The sequence below is a fragment of the Hippichthys cyanospilos genome, chromosome 1, assembly GCF_059441005.1.
Source record: "Hippichthys cyanospilos isolate Australia breed blue-spotted pipefish chromosome 1, RoL_Hcya_1.0, whole genome shotgun sequence".
NCBI classification, from domain to species: Eukaryota; Metazoa; Chordata; class Actinopteri; order Syngnathiformes; family Syngnathidae; genus Hippichthys; species Hippichthys cyanospilos.
Window position 1 is genome coordinate 12,336,975 of NC_142369.1, and position 16,686 is coordinate 12,353,660.

At 40.3% G+C, this 16,686-nt stretch overlaps 5 protein-coding genes across 5 annotated transcripts; 4 read left to right on the forward strand and 1 right to left on the reverse strand.

Moving 5' to 3' along the window:
• Nucleotides 1-501: 501 nt before the first annotated feature.
• Nucleotides 502-3,181, forward strand: LOC148429240 (uncharacterized). The gene is made up of 2 exons (XM_088422169.1): nucleotides 502-644; nucleotides 1,062-3,181. Exons 1-2 carry the CDS (start codon nucleotides 572-574, stop codon nucleotides 2,624-2,626), a joined length of 1,638 nt encoding a protein of 545 aa, XP_088278295.1. The 5' UTR covers nucleotides 502-571; the 3' UTR covers nucleotides 2,627-3,181.
• Nucleotides 3,182-4,193: 1,012 nt separating this feature from the next.
• Nucleotides 4,194-6,458, reverse strand: LOC148429241 (uncharacterized). Its single transcript, XM_088423890.1, has 2 exons — nucleotides 5,974-6,458; nucleotides 4,194-5,663 (listed from the first exon to the last, which is right to left on the reverse strand). The coding sequence occupies exons 1-2, from the start codon at nucleotides 6,149-6,151 to the stop codon at nucleotides 4,681-4,683; spliced, it is 1,161 nt and encodes a 386-aa protein (XP_088280016.1). The 5' UTR covers nucleotides 6,152-6,458; the 3' UTR covers nucleotides 4,194-4,680.
• On the forward strand, nucleotides 6,082-8,596 carry LOC148429242 (uncharacterized). Its single transcript, XM_088423258.1, has 2 exons — nucleotides 6,082-6,547; nucleotides 7,305-8,596. The coding sequence occupies exons 1-2, from the start codon at nucleotides 6,370-6,372 to the stop codon at nucleotides 8,405-8,407; spliced, it is 1,281 nt and encodes a 426-aa protein (XP_088279384.1). The 5' UTR covers nucleotides 6,082-6,369; the 3' UTR covers nucleotides 8,408-8,596.
• Nucleotides 8,597-9,352: 756 nt separating this feature from the next.
• Nucleotides 9,353-12,479, forward strand: LOC148429243 (uncharacterized). The gene is made up of 3 exons (XM_088423124.1): nucleotides 9,353-9,603; nucleotides 10,224-10,535; nucleotides 10,792-12,479. Exons 1-3 carry the CDS (start codon nucleotides 9,426-9,428, stop codon nucleotides 11,604-11,606), a joined length of 1,305 nt encoding a protein of 434 aa, XP_088279250.1. The 5' UTR covers nucleotides 9,353-9,425; the 3' UTR covers nucleotides 11,607-12,479.
• A 458-nt stretch (nucleotides 12,480-12,937) lies between these two features.
• LOC148429244 (uncharacterized) lies at nucleotides 12,938-15,301 on the forward strand. The gene is made up of 2 exons (XM_088424375.1): nucleotides 12,938-13,223; nucleotides 13,927-15,301. Exons 1-2 carry the CDS (start codon nucleotides 13,046-13,048, stop codon nucleotides 14,793-14,795), a joined length of 1,047 nt encoding a protein of 348 aa, XP_088280501.1. The 5' UTR covers nucleotides 12,938-13,045; the 3' UTR covers nucleotides 14,796-15,301.
• The last annotated feature ends 1,385 nt before the right edge of the window (nucleotides 15,302-16,686 follow it).

Here is a 16,686-nt window from a genome sequence, read left to right on the forward strand (position 1 = left end):
TAAGCAAGGAATGCTTAAAATTTAACCAATGAAGAGAAATAACATTTTAGAAATCTACATTGTAACATGGTCATCGTTTCCAAAAAGATGAACTCTCCATGACACGGGCACCTTTAATGGAACTGAAATGAATGTTTTCACAGCTTTATGGTTATTACTTTATTAAATTATTTATTCACACCAGTGTTTGTTTAGTTATTTAAATGTGGTACAGTATTTCATTTTTATTACTTTAATATTTCATGTCAAAAGATGTTCACTCTTTATTTTAGCTTTGTTGCTCCTCCCCAGAGCATCATGAAATAATTTGATTGCTAATTCTTAAAATGTCATAGAATTACTAATGTATTTATTATTTTCATGCTGGCGCCCTTGGTAGAGGATTTTGAGATTGTCTTTCTCGCTCAGTTCGCCTCTTGCAGTACGCGCTAAAGCACCGCTAGAAGGCAGCCTTTCGTTACCGCGGACGTCTACCTGCTCTAAAGCACTGTCGAAGAAAATATGATGGCGGTACGTTTTCAAGACGATGTGACTGGAATCCACAACGTGTAAGTAAATGTTCAACTGATCAATGGCGTCGCAAGAGCGACCTGGGAAGCAAATGGAAGCTGTTGACAGGAATCACATCATGTTGCACATCCAAGGTATGTCCACACGTCTTTGTTTTGTTTTTAAATCAAGAATAAAGTAAATGGGCACTCGGCTAAATGACTACAACTAATTGTCGAAAAACACCAATGCCGTTCGGACTTAAAACAATGCATGTTTATCGACGGGTTCCTATTTTCCCGGCATCCATTTTACGGTGCAAGAGTGGTTAGCCTGTCCGCCCGACAGTTCAGAGGTCGCGGATTCGCTTGTGGAGTTTGCATGTTCTCTCTTACCTGCATGGGCTTTCTCCGGGTACTCCGGTTTCTTCTCGCAATTCCAAAACATGTCTGGTAGGAACTATTTAGAACTAATTTGCAAGGCAATCTCGGGGTTATATTACGACTTTAGCCAATGCTTGGGTTGCAGGTTTACTATATGGCAGTAATTATAATACTGCTTGTGTCCCGCAGACGCCCAACAGCAGACTGGCTGTCAGAAAGAGCTTACCCCCCAGCTGCAGTGGGAGAGGTCCAGTTTGAAGCAAAAGGATCCACTGCCCACCGTCATTAAAGAGGAAGAAACGAATCCACTGGCATCTCGTGTGAAGGAGGAAGATCCACTGTCGCCCCCCGTGAAGGATGAAGATGAGGAGGCTGACATCAGCAAGTTGCGGGTGATTGTCGTCTCTGTGAAAACTGAAGATGATGACAGTGAAGCGCTGAGGTGGTCCCAACTTAATCACGACAGCCCATGTAGAAACCACTGTGAAGGACCACCACCAGACGACCGCTTAGCTCCACTGCCAGACAGCGACAACACCAAAGAACCTTTGAGGAGTGACACAGACTGCGAGGGCAATGACAAACAATCAAACTGCTCTGACGAGGAGACAATTCTTGACCATAAGCAAACTTCACAAACGTTTACAAAATGTTTAACCAGCACAGGTTGTACTAAAACCATTGGGGACACAAGAACACGCACAGGAGAGAACCCCTTTAGTTGTTCAGTTTGTGGCACAACCTGTCCTCGAAAGGGAAGTCTGGAAAACCACATGAGAACACACACAGGAGAAAAACCCTTTTTATGCTCAACTTGTGGTCAAACATTCTCTCGAAAGGAAAACATGGTGACACACATGAGAATACACAATGGAGAAAAACCCTTCAGGTGTTCAACTTGTGGTCAAACATATTCTCGAAAATCAAATTTGGAGAGACATATGAGATCACACAGCGGAGAAAACTTAGTAGAAAAACCCTTTAGTTGCTCAACTTGTGGCAAAATGTTCTCTCAAAAGCGTAAACTGGTAGCACATCAGACAACGCATACAGGAGAAAAACCCTTTTGTTGCTCAACCTGTGGTCAAACATTCTCCCGCAAGTCAAACTTGGAAAGACACATGAAATCACACACTGGAGAAAATTCCTTCAGGTGTTCAACTTGTGGTCAAACATATTCTCGAAAATCAAATTTGGAGAAACATATGAGAGCACACAGAGGACAAAACTTAGTAGAAAAACACTTTAGTTGCTCAACTTGTGGCAAAATGTTCTCTCAGAATCGTAAACTGGTAGCACATCAGACAACGCATACAGGAGAAAAACCCTTTTGTTGCTCAACCTGTGGTCAAACATTCTCCCGCAGGTCAAACTTGGAAAGACACATGAAATCACACACTGGAGAAAAACCCTTTTGCTGTTCAACATGCGGTCAAACATTCCCTCGAAAGCGAAACTTGGTGAGACATATGAGAACACACACGGGTGAAAAACCATTTAGTTGCTCAATTTGCGGTAAAAAATTATCTGGAAAGCCAAGCTTGATGACACACATAAGGTTGCACACAGGAGAAAAACCCTTTAGTTGCTCAATTTGCGGCAAGGCATTCTCTCGTAAAGGTAACATGGTAGCTCACATGAGATTGCACGCGGGAGAGAAACGCTTTAGTTGTTCAATTTCTTGTAAAGCTGTATCTCATAAGTCAAACTTGGAGAGACATGTAAGATCACACATCGGCGAAGGCAAGCAATAATAATTTCGCTGTACATACTCCTTTGTTCATGTTCTGGCTTCATCTTGAAAAGAGGTCTCCATGCAGTCGTAATTTATCATTCATCCTTGCTGCAAATTAATTTTTATCTGTTTTAGGGCCGTCACAAATATTTTAGTTCCGTTTATGGTCTTTTAGTAATTGAAGGGATCTACTTTTATTTTTCTACTTTAAGTAGTATTTAAAGTAAGTGAGTGTACTAGTATTGGTGTATTAGTCTACTGTCTTATTTTCAAGACTTGGTACTTGCATTAGCAGCCAATACCAACTACTGTCAGATGTTTTTCTAAGGAATTTGTAACTACGTCAATCCTTTTATATAAGGTGCAATGATTCATTCAAGTTGATTCCAAACTCGTTAATTGTTAATGTTAACACAGTTAGATGATGCAATGTAACCGGAATTAAGTAAATGTTCTATGAATTACAAGATTTATTGTCACATTCATTTGCTGCAGCATTTGTTTTGATGGCTGTTTCATAATTCCACATTTATATATTTCTACATTTAGTTATTAAAATATTTTTCTTATTTTTCTTTGTCTCTGTCTGCTGTTTGTACTGGCGTTTCACCATGGCCTCCGCGTCACTGTGCATACTTGGCTCGCGCACGTCTCTTACACTTTTCAATACCTTAGTGTCCTGTACGCACAAGGTTCAACATATGATCTTGCATAGATACAGGGATTACAATGTTTGTACCTTTAAGCAGCACACCATATGACACTGAAAGTGCTAGCTTAAGTTAGGGTTATTTTATGACTACGTACGTACCTGGGATTGAACGTGTGGCCTCCTGACAAACGTAAAAATACATCTTTGGAGTTGATCGAGTTAAACATCAAGCCCGCCTCACAAATCACACGACATCCATTGTCAGGTGTGCTGTCAGTTTTGGCCTCTCTGATCGGACTGGTGGAAAGTCTTTGGAAGAGGACCTCAGGCGCTAGCCCATTCCTGTTTCAATTCACAACTTCAGCAGGGCCTTGGGATCAGATCTTAGTCTTCTTTCCAGTGGAAGATGCAGAAGTCCGAGGCTATCAGGGCATCACACATCGAACATACGGTACGTGCTATTTCATTGGAATAGTCCTTAGTGGAGATAATTGCTTATTGCAGTCTAGTGCTGAGCGAACACAAAGTAGGTATTTTGATGTGTGATTAGTTTATTTTGTCTGAAGCTTATCTATTTAATTTTTTAAAGTGATTGGAGTGAAAACTGGAAAGTTCAACTGTGCCTTAATGTCGGCCAAGCTGCAGATAATGCTGTTTAATAGTGTTTTTATCCAGAGGTTTAACTATTTTCAGTAGAATGGCTTTTTTCTTTTTCTTTTTCTTTTTTTTTTTGGGGGGGGGGGGGTGACAGCTTAACAATTGGCTAACGGAGATACAGACTGCCAATTACAATTTTAGTTAGTGGAAAAAAGTCTCCATGAACATTCTCCTTCCTCAATGCTGACACAAAACTGCTGAACAGTAAACCTACCCCGCAAGTATTAGTATCCAGTGACATCTGAAATGATACATCCAAAACGTAAATCTGTTTGTAATTAAATACATCAGCACTTTATTGAAAATAAACCACGATACATGTATTTAGCATGCGTGCCTAGGCTACATCTGCTTAGTCAAGTTTGGCCTTTCAGTTAGCTAACATGCTAATATAGGCTTTCACATGAAACCAAGAACAACATACACTCATTTTCAATGTTCCATTCCCAGAAGAATTGTCAATTTTACAACAGTGCAGGTAGGTTCAAACAGAAGTCAACAAGTTTGAGTCAAGTTTCATATACGATGTAGATCAGGTTTGACACCTGCGGAAGCCATCAGTGCAACAAAAACTCATGAGAAATTGTTACCAGTTGAAAATTCAAAAATTGTGTGAAGATAGTAAATCGGCTGTGCAATTTGACAATGATAACAATTGTGATGTAGTACTACACAGCAAAACGGCATTTCTGCGACTCTGGAAAATTACATTTATTTGAAATTCATGTTGCTTCTGAAAAAATGTTTTACATCAAACTGGGCAACTAAAGAGTTTGGTTCATGTGTGTTTTCATGTGTGATTCCAACTGTTGCCCCCGAGAGAATGCTTTCTCACACATTGAGCAACTAAAAGGTTTTTCACCTGTGTGAATTCTCATGTGTAATTTCTGATTTTGCTTTAGGGTGAATGTTTTCTCACAGAATGAGCAACTAAACGGTTTTTCTCCTGTGTGTGTTCTCATGTGCAATTTCAGATTTTGCTTTAGAGCAAATGTTTTCTCGCAAGATGGGCAACTAAAAGGTTTTTCTCCAGTGTGGGTTCTCATGTGTTTTACTAGAGTTCCTTTTAGAGTGAATGTTTTCTGACAAAATGAGCAACTAAAAGGTTTTTCTCCTGTGTGTATCCTCATGTGTATTTCCAGATTTTGCTTTAGGGCAAATGTTTTCTCACAAAACGGACAACTATAGGGTTTCTCTCCTGTGTGTGTTCTCATATGTGATACTAAGTTTGCCTTTTGACCGAATATTTTGCCACATAACATGCAATTGAAAATCTTTTCTTGTTTAGCTGTTTTCATTTTATTATTAGAAGTTTTCTTGTTTGGTGTTATCTCCTCAGAGCACGTGGACTGTTTGCTGTCATGTTCACTGTCTGCCTTGCTCTTCACAAGTCCATCCATGTTGCCTTGATCTGACAGTGGAGCTACGAAATTGTCTGGTGGTTGTTCTACAAAGTGGTCACCACTTGGACTCCAATGATGAAGTTGTGAGCATTTGGTTGCTTCATCTTTGTCATCTTCACTCTTCACTAAAACAGTCACTGGGAACTTGAAGTCAGCCTCACCTTTTACTCCTTCATACTGCGGTAATGGTGGATCTTTTTCTTCAACTTTAACATAGGAAGGCTTTGCATCTCCATTTGTCTCATCAGTCTTTGGAGGCTGTAAATACTCTTGCTCCAAACTTGAGCTCTCCCACTGCAACTGAGTGGTAAGTTCTTTCTGAAGACCAATCCCCTGCTGAATGCCTGCAGGAATATTCATATTTCCAAAAGTTATGAATTTTTATAACAGTAGCTAAGCTATATAAGGTAAATTACAGTGGGTTTTACGAGTCATATTTCATATATGGAGCTGCTCATAACAAGATTGATCATACGCCATCTTAGCTCCTCTTTTCGCCTTTTACTTGAGTAGGGAGCTGAAGACTTAACATTTATCCATGTCTTTAGCAGTTTTTTCAGGGGGTTTACAGGCACACTCGATGATACATTTTCCACGGAATTATTTGATGGATACAGTGATGCACACATCCAATTTGAAGTTTCGTGACCATACCTTCGCCGCGTAGGAAAATGTGGGTCTTGGAAACTGCTTCCAGTTGTCGTCGGTGTCGCTCGCTCTCCTCCCTCGCTCGACAAAGCTGCTCCTCGTATGACACGACCGTTCGTTCAAATAGTTCGAAGATTTCGTCGGCGGCAGCAATTAGTCGTTCTCTTAACAAATCTTTCAGCATTTTGCTGTTGGACGTGGTACTGTGGCCTTCGTTGACGACGTGTGGCTGGCTGCTATGCTATTGCTAACATTGACTTTTTCTTCGTTGGCGTCACAGCGTTGTTGGAAAGTAACGAAGAAGAAAGAGCGGAAGTTAGCGTAGTAGCTTTACGCTCGGACGTGATAGAACAAGCGCGACGGTTCTTGATTGCTCGTTGAACTGCCGACAACAGAAACAAAATGCTGAAAAAAATGGTGAGGGAGCGACTAATTGCAGCCGCAGAAGAAATTTTCGGACTCTTTGAAAGAACGGTTGCGTCGTACGAGGAGCGACTCTGTCGAGCGAAAGAAGAGAGCGAGCGACACCGACGACAACTGGAGGATGTTTGCAAAACTCAACCTGTGATACGCGTCGAAGGTCTGCGCACAACACGCTATACTATATTAATCAATCAATATTCAATATGAATACATTCAATACGATGTGGTGCTCTTTGATCTGTCGTACAAAAAGAAAATGCAGCATTCTCTTTTTTCCAAGGAAGGTCAAAAAATGACAAATCTCAGGACATGTGAATATGAACTGTTTAGCCGTAAGTGCATTTTAACTATCAAGTAAACAAAAAGACATATTTTCCCTTGTCACAACACCACAACACTGATTGTGTCACGTGACATTGGTATCAGTAGGTGTCCCTGAAGTGCAAATCAAACAAAAAACAACAAAAAGTAATGGCAAACAAAAACACATTACAAAGGACACACCAAAGAACATTAATGATTTGATGCACTCCTGTGTTTTTGTTTACCTCATCTTTCTTTTATCCTTGTTAGTGATTATTTCATCTTGATTCATTGTTATAATGTTTGATAAGTGTCGGATTATGTTTTATCTATATTGCAGTAAAGGGAAAATTATGATGATGTGTACAGTTGTCCTAGTTCAAAATTCAACCTTGATGAATATTCCTTTCCTCCTTGTGGTCACTTTCGCTTTCTTTGTAGTTAATGGAGGTACAGACACCAAACAAGCCATATCTGTGTTGAAGCTGACTATAAAAATCAATTGCATTGGTTTACATAACACACAGCTGACCTAATATCATACATCATACCATACAAAATGTATATCTCGTGTGGGTTAAAGTGTGTGAGTTTTTGTTTTTGTCCTGCAGGCTCTCAGCAGCTGATTGTTCAAGAAGAAGACCTTTTGCATGAGCCAATGTGGAGGAGTTCCAATTTGAAGCGGGAGTGTCTCAAATCCCCCCATATTAAGAAGGAGAATCCACAGTCAACCCAGGTTAAAGAGGAACAGGAGGCTGACATCAGTAAGTTTGTACTTAGTGACGTCTCTGTGAAGAGTGAAGATGATGACAAGGAGCCAGCGGTGTCATCACAGCGACATTATCACAACCCACGTGAAGACCACTATGAAGGACCATCACCAGACGACTTATTAGCTCCGCTGTCAGAATGTGACGACTTGAAAGCAATTTTGACAAGCGAAGCAGACTGCCATGAAGAACAGCCCAAATGCTCTCGAAAGGAGGCAACTCGGAATATCAAAACTCGTCATCAAAAGAAAACAGGCTCAAAGCAAATCCCTTTCAGTTGCTCAACATGTGGTAAATTGTTCTCGCTTCAGGAAAATCTGCGACGACACGTGAGAACACACACAGGAGAAAAACCCTTTAGCTGCTCCATTTGTGGTAAAACATTCACTGTAAAGGGAAATATGGTAGAACACCAGAGAACGCACTCAGGAGAAAAACCCTTCAGTTGCTCAAACTGTGGTAAAAGATTCACTCTAAAGGCAAATATGGTAAAACACCAGAGAACACATTCAGGAGAAAAACCGTTTAGCTGCTTAACATGTGGTAAAAGATTTGCTCTTAAGGCAATTATGGTAGAACATTTGAGAACACACACAGGAGAAAAACCCTTTATTTGCTCAACTTGTGGCCGAACTTTTTCTCAAAGGGCAGCTATGGCAATGCACATGAGCACACATACAGGAGAAAAACGCTTTACTTGCTCAGCTTGTGGCCGAACGTTCTCTCAAAGAGGAACTATGGTAGCACACATGAGAACGCACACGGGAGAAAAACCATTTAGTTGTTCAATTTGTGGCAGAACCTTCTCTCAAAAGGGAACTATGGTAACGCACATGAGAAGACACACAGGAGAAAAACCTTTCAGTTGCTTAGTGTGCGGTGAAAGCTTTACTCATAAGGTCAGTCTGACTGCACATATGCATTCACACAACACAGAGAAATAATGTTTTTTTTTTCTTTTGAATTTTATTCATCTTAAAAGTGGGTGTGGCATCTACGTTATTCAAGACTTATACATCATTTCAAAACATCAAGATCTCGTGGGTACTAAAGCATTGTAAAAGATGTTATGTGTCTGATTGTAAGCCATTTTCTGTGTATTGCTGTCATTCTTTAATAAAAAAACAACTGAATTCTTGTGTCTTTACAGCTCTCATTTGAAAGATAGAATCCATTTCACATTAGCTTTTTTAGCTTTTTAGCTCTTTAGAGTGAATGCACCCCTAACATTTTCTAAATACTGCATTTTGTTTTACATTTTCATCACTTTCAACACTTTCGTCTCATATTTAATAATCTGTCCACAACTTTCAGAACGGAGATACTAGTCGTATTTTTTTTTTAAATGACAGCCATTAATAATGTGTGATCCACTGGCTAAAGTGAGTAAATGTCAGAATGTCAATATTTTTGGCTGTTTGTTCTTCGATGGCATGGTTGGCTCAAGTTTCATTTTATGGCTGCATTGATGATGTCAGAACCATGTAATTTTCCATTTGGATTTAAAAGTCCTTTTGCAACACCAGTCCTAGAACCTTTCTGACACATTTTGTCTAAGTGATTTCTGGAACGTATACAACTACCAAAGTATATGACACCAACACTAACGCAATAAGCATCGAAATTCAAATACGAGTAAACATTCATATTCTTTCGATCTTTAGATTGAACGTAAACACTTTCATTATAATGATATGTATGTGAATGAGTTATTATCTTTGTGCACTTCGTAGAACGGTGCTTCATGATGAGTTCACTGGCTTGCTTCAATTTACGGGTCAAAGCTGACACATTCAATATGGCAAGCGCCAATACGTATCCCAGCAGGATTTGAGCAGCTCAAGGCGGGGTCTGTTTGACGTCTATGTCAAGCGCCATCGGAAAACAAAAAGGCCTAAGATAGCATAGCAACCAACGCTTGAACAACTCGTCTTGCTATACTGTCCACAATCCAACATCAGAATGTTGAAAGAGTTGGTAAGGGAGCGACTGATCGCGGCCGCCGATGAAATCTACGTGCTTTTCGAAACAACGATAGCGTCGTACAAAGAGCAACTTTGTCGAGCGAGGGAGGAGAGTGAACGACACCGACGCCAACTGGAAGCTGTTTGCAAGACACAAGTTGTTGTACGTGTAGAAGGTCTGTCTGCCAAACTTCTACTTAAAATTTCCTTTATCTAAACGGAGCGTTCGAACTATACAAATTGGGCATTTTATTGAAAAGGCTATTCCAAAGATTATGCGCCTAATACGAGTTATATTTGGTTCATTTGAGAACATTCTCATTCCACAAAACGAAATAATTTAAACTCCGACACAGTATGTGAATGTTGTGAATTACACTTACTACAAATTAATTTGAACCAGAAACACAACAGATTCCATCCATGTTGAGTCTTCCTTTCAGCCAATTGAACACTTCCTTGGATGAAAGTAAAATGAAAGTACTGCCCACTACAATGCAGTATGTATGCGCATATTACGAGAGTTGTTTGAAAGTGCAACGTGGTTAATGTGCAAATGTATTTTTGTGAAAGCGCAAGTTTGGTTGACAAAATGTTGATAGAATGTATGATATAATTTATATTGACGTGAATAACCCAATTACTGACTTGACACGGCTTGCTTGAAATTTTGTGTAGCCTCAACTTGCTGTAACTCTGAGTTAATTTTGAAATTTAGTACCACTCTGACTTCAAAATACATATACATAGTATGATGTTTGACCCATATGAGCCAAAGTGTGTTTATGCCCTGCAGATGTTGAGCAACTAATTGGTCGCCAGGAAGAACTTCCTGATGCCAAGTTGGGGAGCACCAGTTTGGAGCAGGAGTATCCACAGCTCCCCCACATCAAAGAGGAAGAAGAGGAGGCTGGTGTCAGCAGGTTGCCTCTGAATGGTGTCTCTTTGGAGATAAAAATCAACAAGGATGACTCATCTGAGTGGTCACAGCTTCATCATAGCAATCCAAGCGGAGACCACTGTGAAAGACCGCCACCAGATGACCTTTTAGCGCTTCTGTCAGAGAGCAACGACATGGCAGAGCCTTTGAGCGGCTTAGAATGTGAAGGTGATGACAAATAGACAAAATGCTCTATAAGGAGTCTGGATATATTTTAAAATCCATTCAAAAGAAAAACCCTTTCATTGCTTAATGTGAGGTGAAAGCTTTTCTAGCCTGCTGGATAGGAACCATTATCCTACCAAGATGTCAGGATCATTTTTCAATTCTGGATAAGACAGTTGACCAGTGTGACTTCATACCAAATATCATGTTTGACCGGTCTGACCCATTTTTTTTTTTTTGTGTTGCTCGTGTCCTGCAGACGTCCGGCAGCTGATTGGTGATCAGGAAGAACTTCCCCCTCAGCCGCTGTGGGCGATCTCCAGTTTGGAGCTGGAGCATCTGGAGCCCCCCCAATTTGAAGAGGAAGAGCAGAAGTTCCCACCGCCTGGTGTCGCTGTCAAAAGCGAACACAGCGAGGTCGAACCACCCCAGTGGTCCCGGCTTCCTCATAGAAGTCCGACTGAAGACCACAATATGGAAACACCACAAAACAACCTTTTGGCACCAATGTCAGAAAGTGACGACACGGATGAACCTTTTAGGAGCGACGCATACTATGAAGCTGATGCCAAAGAGTCGAAATGCTCGCAAAAAGAGACTCCCAAAAAGAAAACAACACGAAAACGCAAAAAGTGTCCCACAAAAAAAGAACATATTAGCTGCTCTGTTTGCAGAAAAAGTTTCACTTGTAAGTCACATTGGATGAGACACATGAAAACGCACTCAGGAGAAAAATCTTTTTGTTGCTCGGTTTGTGGAAAGACATTCTCTCGGAAGGAACATGTGCAGTTACACATGAGAACCCACACTGGAGAAAAGCCCTTCCGCTGCTCAATTTGCGGCGCCAAATTTTCTGTAAAACAAAGTATGAAAAAACACATGAGAAGGCACACCGGAGAAAAACCCTTTAGCTGCTCATTTTGCGGTTCAACCTTTTCTCGAAAAGAAAGTCTGCATAAACACATGAGAGTACACACAGGAGAAAAGCCATTTAGTTGTTCGGTTTGTGGAGGAAGCTTTGCTCAAAGATCAAATATGACTCGACACATGCAGATACACAAAAAGGTGGAATAAATGTTTTGAAGTGGTCCACTGCAATACCAGGTTACCAGAAGCAGATCATGTATCGCTTTTATGGAGTTTTATTCTTCCGATGAGATGTAAATGCTCTTTTTTTTTTTTTACTGCACAGAAGACCGCATCATAATGTAAGGTCATCACATCATTGACATTTTTGTCTTCATTCACCTTGTCATCACTGGTTATGAGTTGTTCATATGTTTGCATTGTGCTTAGTGCTCCATATTGAATACAGGTATTAAAAGGGACAATCATTTTAGACTTAGACTTTAGATAAAGACCTCCGGAGGCTGCCATGTCTGTTATAGCTACGGACAATGATAAATGCAGCATCTCCTGCTGTCCATAATAAAAAAACAGTCTAAATTTTACACATTGTCCCTTTAAATAAGTGCTTTTTTTATGTGTGTGTGTGTGTTTTTTTTTGGTGTTGCTGCCCGTATACTGTAAACTTGCGCCTTAGATATAATTTTTCTGGAAGTGTAATAATTAGATTGGGTTTAACGTCTTCCATGTTGCTTTGTATTTTAAACAACGTTGTATGTAAAACATGATAAAAGTGTCTTCCATTTTTTTCATGTGTTAGCTTTAGCACGCAGCTAGTTGAAAAGCCTAACTAGACTGTGATCAGAAGTGATGTAATTAGATGTGATGAGGCATTAGTGCGTACATGCTGTATATAGTATGTATGCATGCCGGATCTGTGATACTCAAATACAAACCCATTTATCAATGAGCCAAAGGTCCATTTATCAAGTTTGATCAGGTCGTATGAAATAATACTGTAATATTCGAAACAAGATGTCTTAAAAAAAAACAACAACAAAAATACAGACAAATAAAATTTAATTAACATGTTAGCAAAATAAATAAAAGGTATAGTTAAAAGAGAGTGTTGTCTTTAACCCAAATCAATACACACACACACACACACACATCAGACTGTATTTGACAATATTTGGTCACGGAAATGGAAGCGATGAATTGTACATCTGCTAGTGGAATTCAAAGCTAAGAGGCAGTCGTCCCACGTTTTTATTGTTCAATTAAAGAACACGACAGATGCTTCGCTTGTGTAACTTCAATGCCCTTATTGGCTATAGTCATTCAATACAACAGCGAGGTGGTGGCAAAGAGTTAAAAAAATACACCGTTTTTTTTTACATATAAACATTAACAATTGACATACCATTAACGATTATTTGTCAACATAACATAGAATAACACCTTAACAAACATAATACACCAACACACAACGTACAATAATGAAATACATATTAGTCTATAGTGACGTCATCAACAGTCGCCAGGACCGGATAACCACTTGCAGGGCAGTACAAGTCACGGAAGTTAGCAAACAAAGCACAGCAGTCCACATTTCTAGTGGACGATAAGCGTTCTTGTGCGCGCTGTTCACCTTCAAAAACATTAAAATGTTGCAGGAGTTAGTCAGGCAACGCCTTATTGCGGCTGCAGACGAAATCTGCGGACTGTTCGAAAACACAATCGCTTTTTATGAGAAGCAACTTAGTCAAGCGCGGGAGGAGACCGAGCGGCAAAGAGAAAAACTGGAGGAAGTTTGCAAGACTCAAATTTTCCTCCATGTTGAAGGTTTGTAGACATAATTTTAGTCCACTTTCTGTAATATATTTACAATGTGTTGTTTATCTATTAAGGCTGAGCCAAACTCACAGAAAGTGTGACGTTGCACACGAAGCAAAGGCAGCCAGCCGTTTTAGAAAGCAATAGATAATACAGTGATCCAAGCTACTTCGCGCCTCACCTATCGCGGCATTAGTGCATCGCGGATTTTTCTTTAAAAAAAAAAAAAAGCTATATTGCGGAGAGACTCGCTGAATGTTCTCTGCATGGCAGACAGACGACTTATTTGGAGATGCACATGCCACGGGCATTCCTCGGAAGTCAAAACTACTGCAGTACACATATTTACTTAAATCTTAAATTATAAAACCTTATACAGTACCTGTACTGTTATACCTTCTCGTTTCCATCCCTTGGCTGTAGTCTTACGGAGAGCCGCAGTTGGCCTCAGATTAGTGGTGCCCGGAAGTTGAATTAGACTGAAGCCTGTAGCTGACCAAGCATGATAACAAGATTCAGGTACCCACATACACATGCATGAAAAATTAACTGCAAACAACGAGGGATTACTGTATTTGTCTAATAGTTTAAATCTATTCTGATAGTCAAAATCTAGTCACATCATGGCATTTCCACTGTTTTTGAAGAGAAAATTGATAAATGGCATAACAGCAGTACTCTGAACTGATTTAATGTTTTTTGCATTTTGCAGATGTTGAGCCTTGGAATGCTCATCAGGAAAAAAAGTCGGCCCAGCCAAATGAGTCGGTCTCCAATTTGGAGCAACAGCATCCCTTTCTCTTAAAGGAGGAAGAGAAGGAGACTGCAGATGTCGAGCCTTGGAATGCTCATCGGGAAAAAAAATCAGCCCAGCCAAATGAGTCAGTTTCCAGTTTGGAGAAACCCCATTCCTTTTTCTTAAAGAAGGAAGAGGAGCAGACTGATGTTAGCAAGTCGCCACTGCCTGTTATCTCTGTGAAGAGTGAAGACAGAAATAAACCACCTGAATCATCACCACTTCATCATGACAGTCCAAGAGAAAACCACTATGAAGGACCACCACCTGAAAACCTCTTAGCTCCACTGGACAACGATATTGAAATACACCCTGACAGCAATATGGAATACAATGGTTATGACAAACGTTCGAAACGTGGTAAAGAGAGGCCGAATTTTGTCCAAAAGAAACCTTTGAAAATGCGTAAGCGTTTTAGCTGTGTGTTATGTGATGCTCGTTTTACTAAAAAACAGCATATGATGAGACATATGAGAACGCACACCGGAGAAAAACCCTTTCGCTGCACAGTTTGTGGCAAAATGTTTTCACGAAAAGAGCACGTGGGCGCACACATGACCGTACACACGAGAGAAAAACCTGTTGGTTGCTCATTGTGTGGCAAAAGATTTTCCCATAAGTCGTATATGAAGACACACATGAGAACACACACTGGAGAAAAACCCTTTAGTTGCTCATTTTGTGGTGAAAGGTTTTCTCACAAGTCCAGTTTGACTACTCACATGCGGTGTCACAACATGGAGAGTGAGAGAGAGAGAAAAAGACGAGTCCATCCGTCAACTTGACTTCTCTGCACCAGCGTTTTAAGACAGAAGTCGACTAATGACTCGTGTCCACGTAATTTATTTTTGAAAGATAGTCTGCTGAATGTAAAGATTCCCCACAATATCTGCACAACTGTCACTGATTTATAATTGTAACTTTACTCTAGTTTTGCTTGGTGACTTTCTGCATTGCTTGCTCATCTGTCATTGTTCTGTACTGTTGCATCAATGGCACCCTTACGGAATATCACGTAAAGACTATACTTAGGTGTCATATTCTGTATATTATTTTTATTTTAATGTTGCTTGTTTTGTAATACTGGAATGGCTTGTACCACCTGACATAAATTCCTTGTGTTCTTTTGCATATCTGGCCAATGAGGACAGTTGTTATTCTGACCATAAAGCTCTACAGAACAGCCAAATGTCTGGCCAGCAAGGTGATACACTTGTCATTATGTCTGCGCTGGTTAAAAAAGTAAATTTTGATTTTTGGGTTATCTTTTAGCATAACAATGAAGATCAAAATTACAGGCTGCGTAGTCATACTTTGTTCAACTGTAAAATGGAGGGAAAAAATGCAGATTTTTTTGGGGGGGTGTCTTTGCTTTATGCTGTAATGTGTATATACACACATACTGTAATATATATATATATATATATATATATATATATATATATATATATATATATATATATATATATATATATATATATATATATATAAATCAAGCAATTTTAAAGGTCTATCGGCCTTGGTTACATGAACAAAAAATATTGATTGATTTTGACAATTTTTCATTACATTTTACTAAGAGTCAAAAGGGGTGGCACAATGTCAGAGTGGTTAGCACGTCCGCCCTTTCAGAGGTCCGGAGTTCAATTCCAGCTCACACCGGCCTTACTGTCTGGAGTTTGCATGTTCTCCCCGAGCCTGCGTGGGCTCTCTTTGCACACTCCGGCTTCCTCCCACTCTCCAAAATCATGCATGTGGGTGTATTGGACACTCTAAATCACAGGTGTCGAACTCAAGGCCTAGGGGCCAAATACAGTCTCTGACACCATTTTATGTGGCCCTCGAAATGCTAATGATGACTTTAAGATTCTGACTAAAGTACCAAATTTGTAAGTTGTCTTCAACCTTAAAATTTTTTTGGGGGGAGAAGCAACAAGCATTTTTCGTTATCATTCGTCGAGAGCTGTATCCTGCCTGTGATAAGATGAAAGCTCCACACTGGAGGGAAGCAGCTGAAAATAAATACAACAACCTTTGCACTGTGAGGCTAACCACTCTTCTGAAATTAAAATAACTCACTGTTGACAACAACAGCAGTCGTCGAGGAAGCTTGAAGCTGCCGAAGAACGGTTTCTCTGCAATGCCGTAGTACGCGTGCTGCATTTACGTAACACCAGTAAACGGTAATTCTAAATCACAAAGCGTCTTTAAAAAGTATTTGCACCTCGCTCGTGCCTAGTTTTGGGGAGTTTGCCTGTTCTTCCCGAGTCCGCAATTGATACGCACCCAACAAGCCTGCGACCCTTGTGAGGATAAGAGGTTCAGAAAATGGATGGATGGTGGAGGTCAGTCGGGCATCCCGGTTCACTGTTTCAGTGGGTGGCGCTAATGCGATCGAGAGGAAGAAGCAGTCAACAGCCAAAAGACGAAAAGAAGTTGCTGGCCTCAAAGCAACTACGAGGACAAACGCACACGCGCACACACATAAAAGGGGCACAGGTTCAAATTTTGTAACTGTAAGTCTACTTCAAGATGTTGAAAACGTTGGTGAGGGAGCGGATGAATGTGGCCGCTGACGAAATCTTGGGACTGTTTGAAAGAACGATAGCGTCGTACGAGGAGCAACTTAATCGAGCGAGGGAGGAGACCGAGCGACACCGACGGCAACTGGAGGCA

Coding starts and splice junctions, on each gene's coding strand:
- LOC148429240 (XM_088422169.1), top strand. CDS start 572: ATGGCGTCGCAAGAGCGACCTGGGAAGCAAATGGAAGCTGTTGACAGG. Junction 645..1,061: donor CATCATGTTGCACATCCAAG/GTATGTCCACAC, acceptor TGTGTCCCGCAG/ACGCCCAACAGCAGACTGGC.
- LOC148429241 (XM_088423890.1), bottom strand. CDS start 6,151: ATGCTGAAAGATTTGTTAAGAGAACGACTAATTGCTGCCGCCGACGAA. Junction 5,664..5,973: donor CATTTTCCTACGCGGCGAAG/GTATGGTCACGA, acceptor ATATTCCTGCAG/GCATTCAGCAGGGGATTGGT.
- LOC148429242 (XM_088423258.1), top strand. CDS start 6,370: ATGCTGAAAAAAATGGTGAGGGAGCGACTAATTGCAGCCGCAGAAGAA. Junction 6,548..7,304: donor ACCTGTGATACGCGTCGAAG/GTCTGCGCACAA, acceptor TTTGTCCTGCAG/GCTCTCAGCAGCTGATTGTT.
- LOC148429243 (XM_088423124.1), top strand. CDS start 9,426: ATGTTGAAAGAGTTGGTAAGGGAGCGACTGATCGCGGCCGCCGATGAA. Junction 9,604..10,223: donor AGTTGTTGTACGTGTAGAAG/GTCTGTCTGCCA, acceptor TATGCCCTGCAG/ATGTTGAGCAACTAATTGGT. Junction 10,536..10,791: donor GAGCGGCTTAGAATGTGAAG/GTGATGACAAAT, acceptor CGTGTCCTGCAG/ACGTCCGGCAGCTGATTGGT.
- LOC148429244 (XM_088424375.1), top strand. CDS start 13,046: ATGTTGCAGGAGTTAGTCAGGCAACGCCTTATTGCGGCTGCAGACGAA. Junction 13,224..13,926: donor AATTTTCCTCCATGTTGAAG/GTTTGTAGACAT, acceptor TGCATTTTGCAG/ATGTTGAGCCTTGGAATGCT.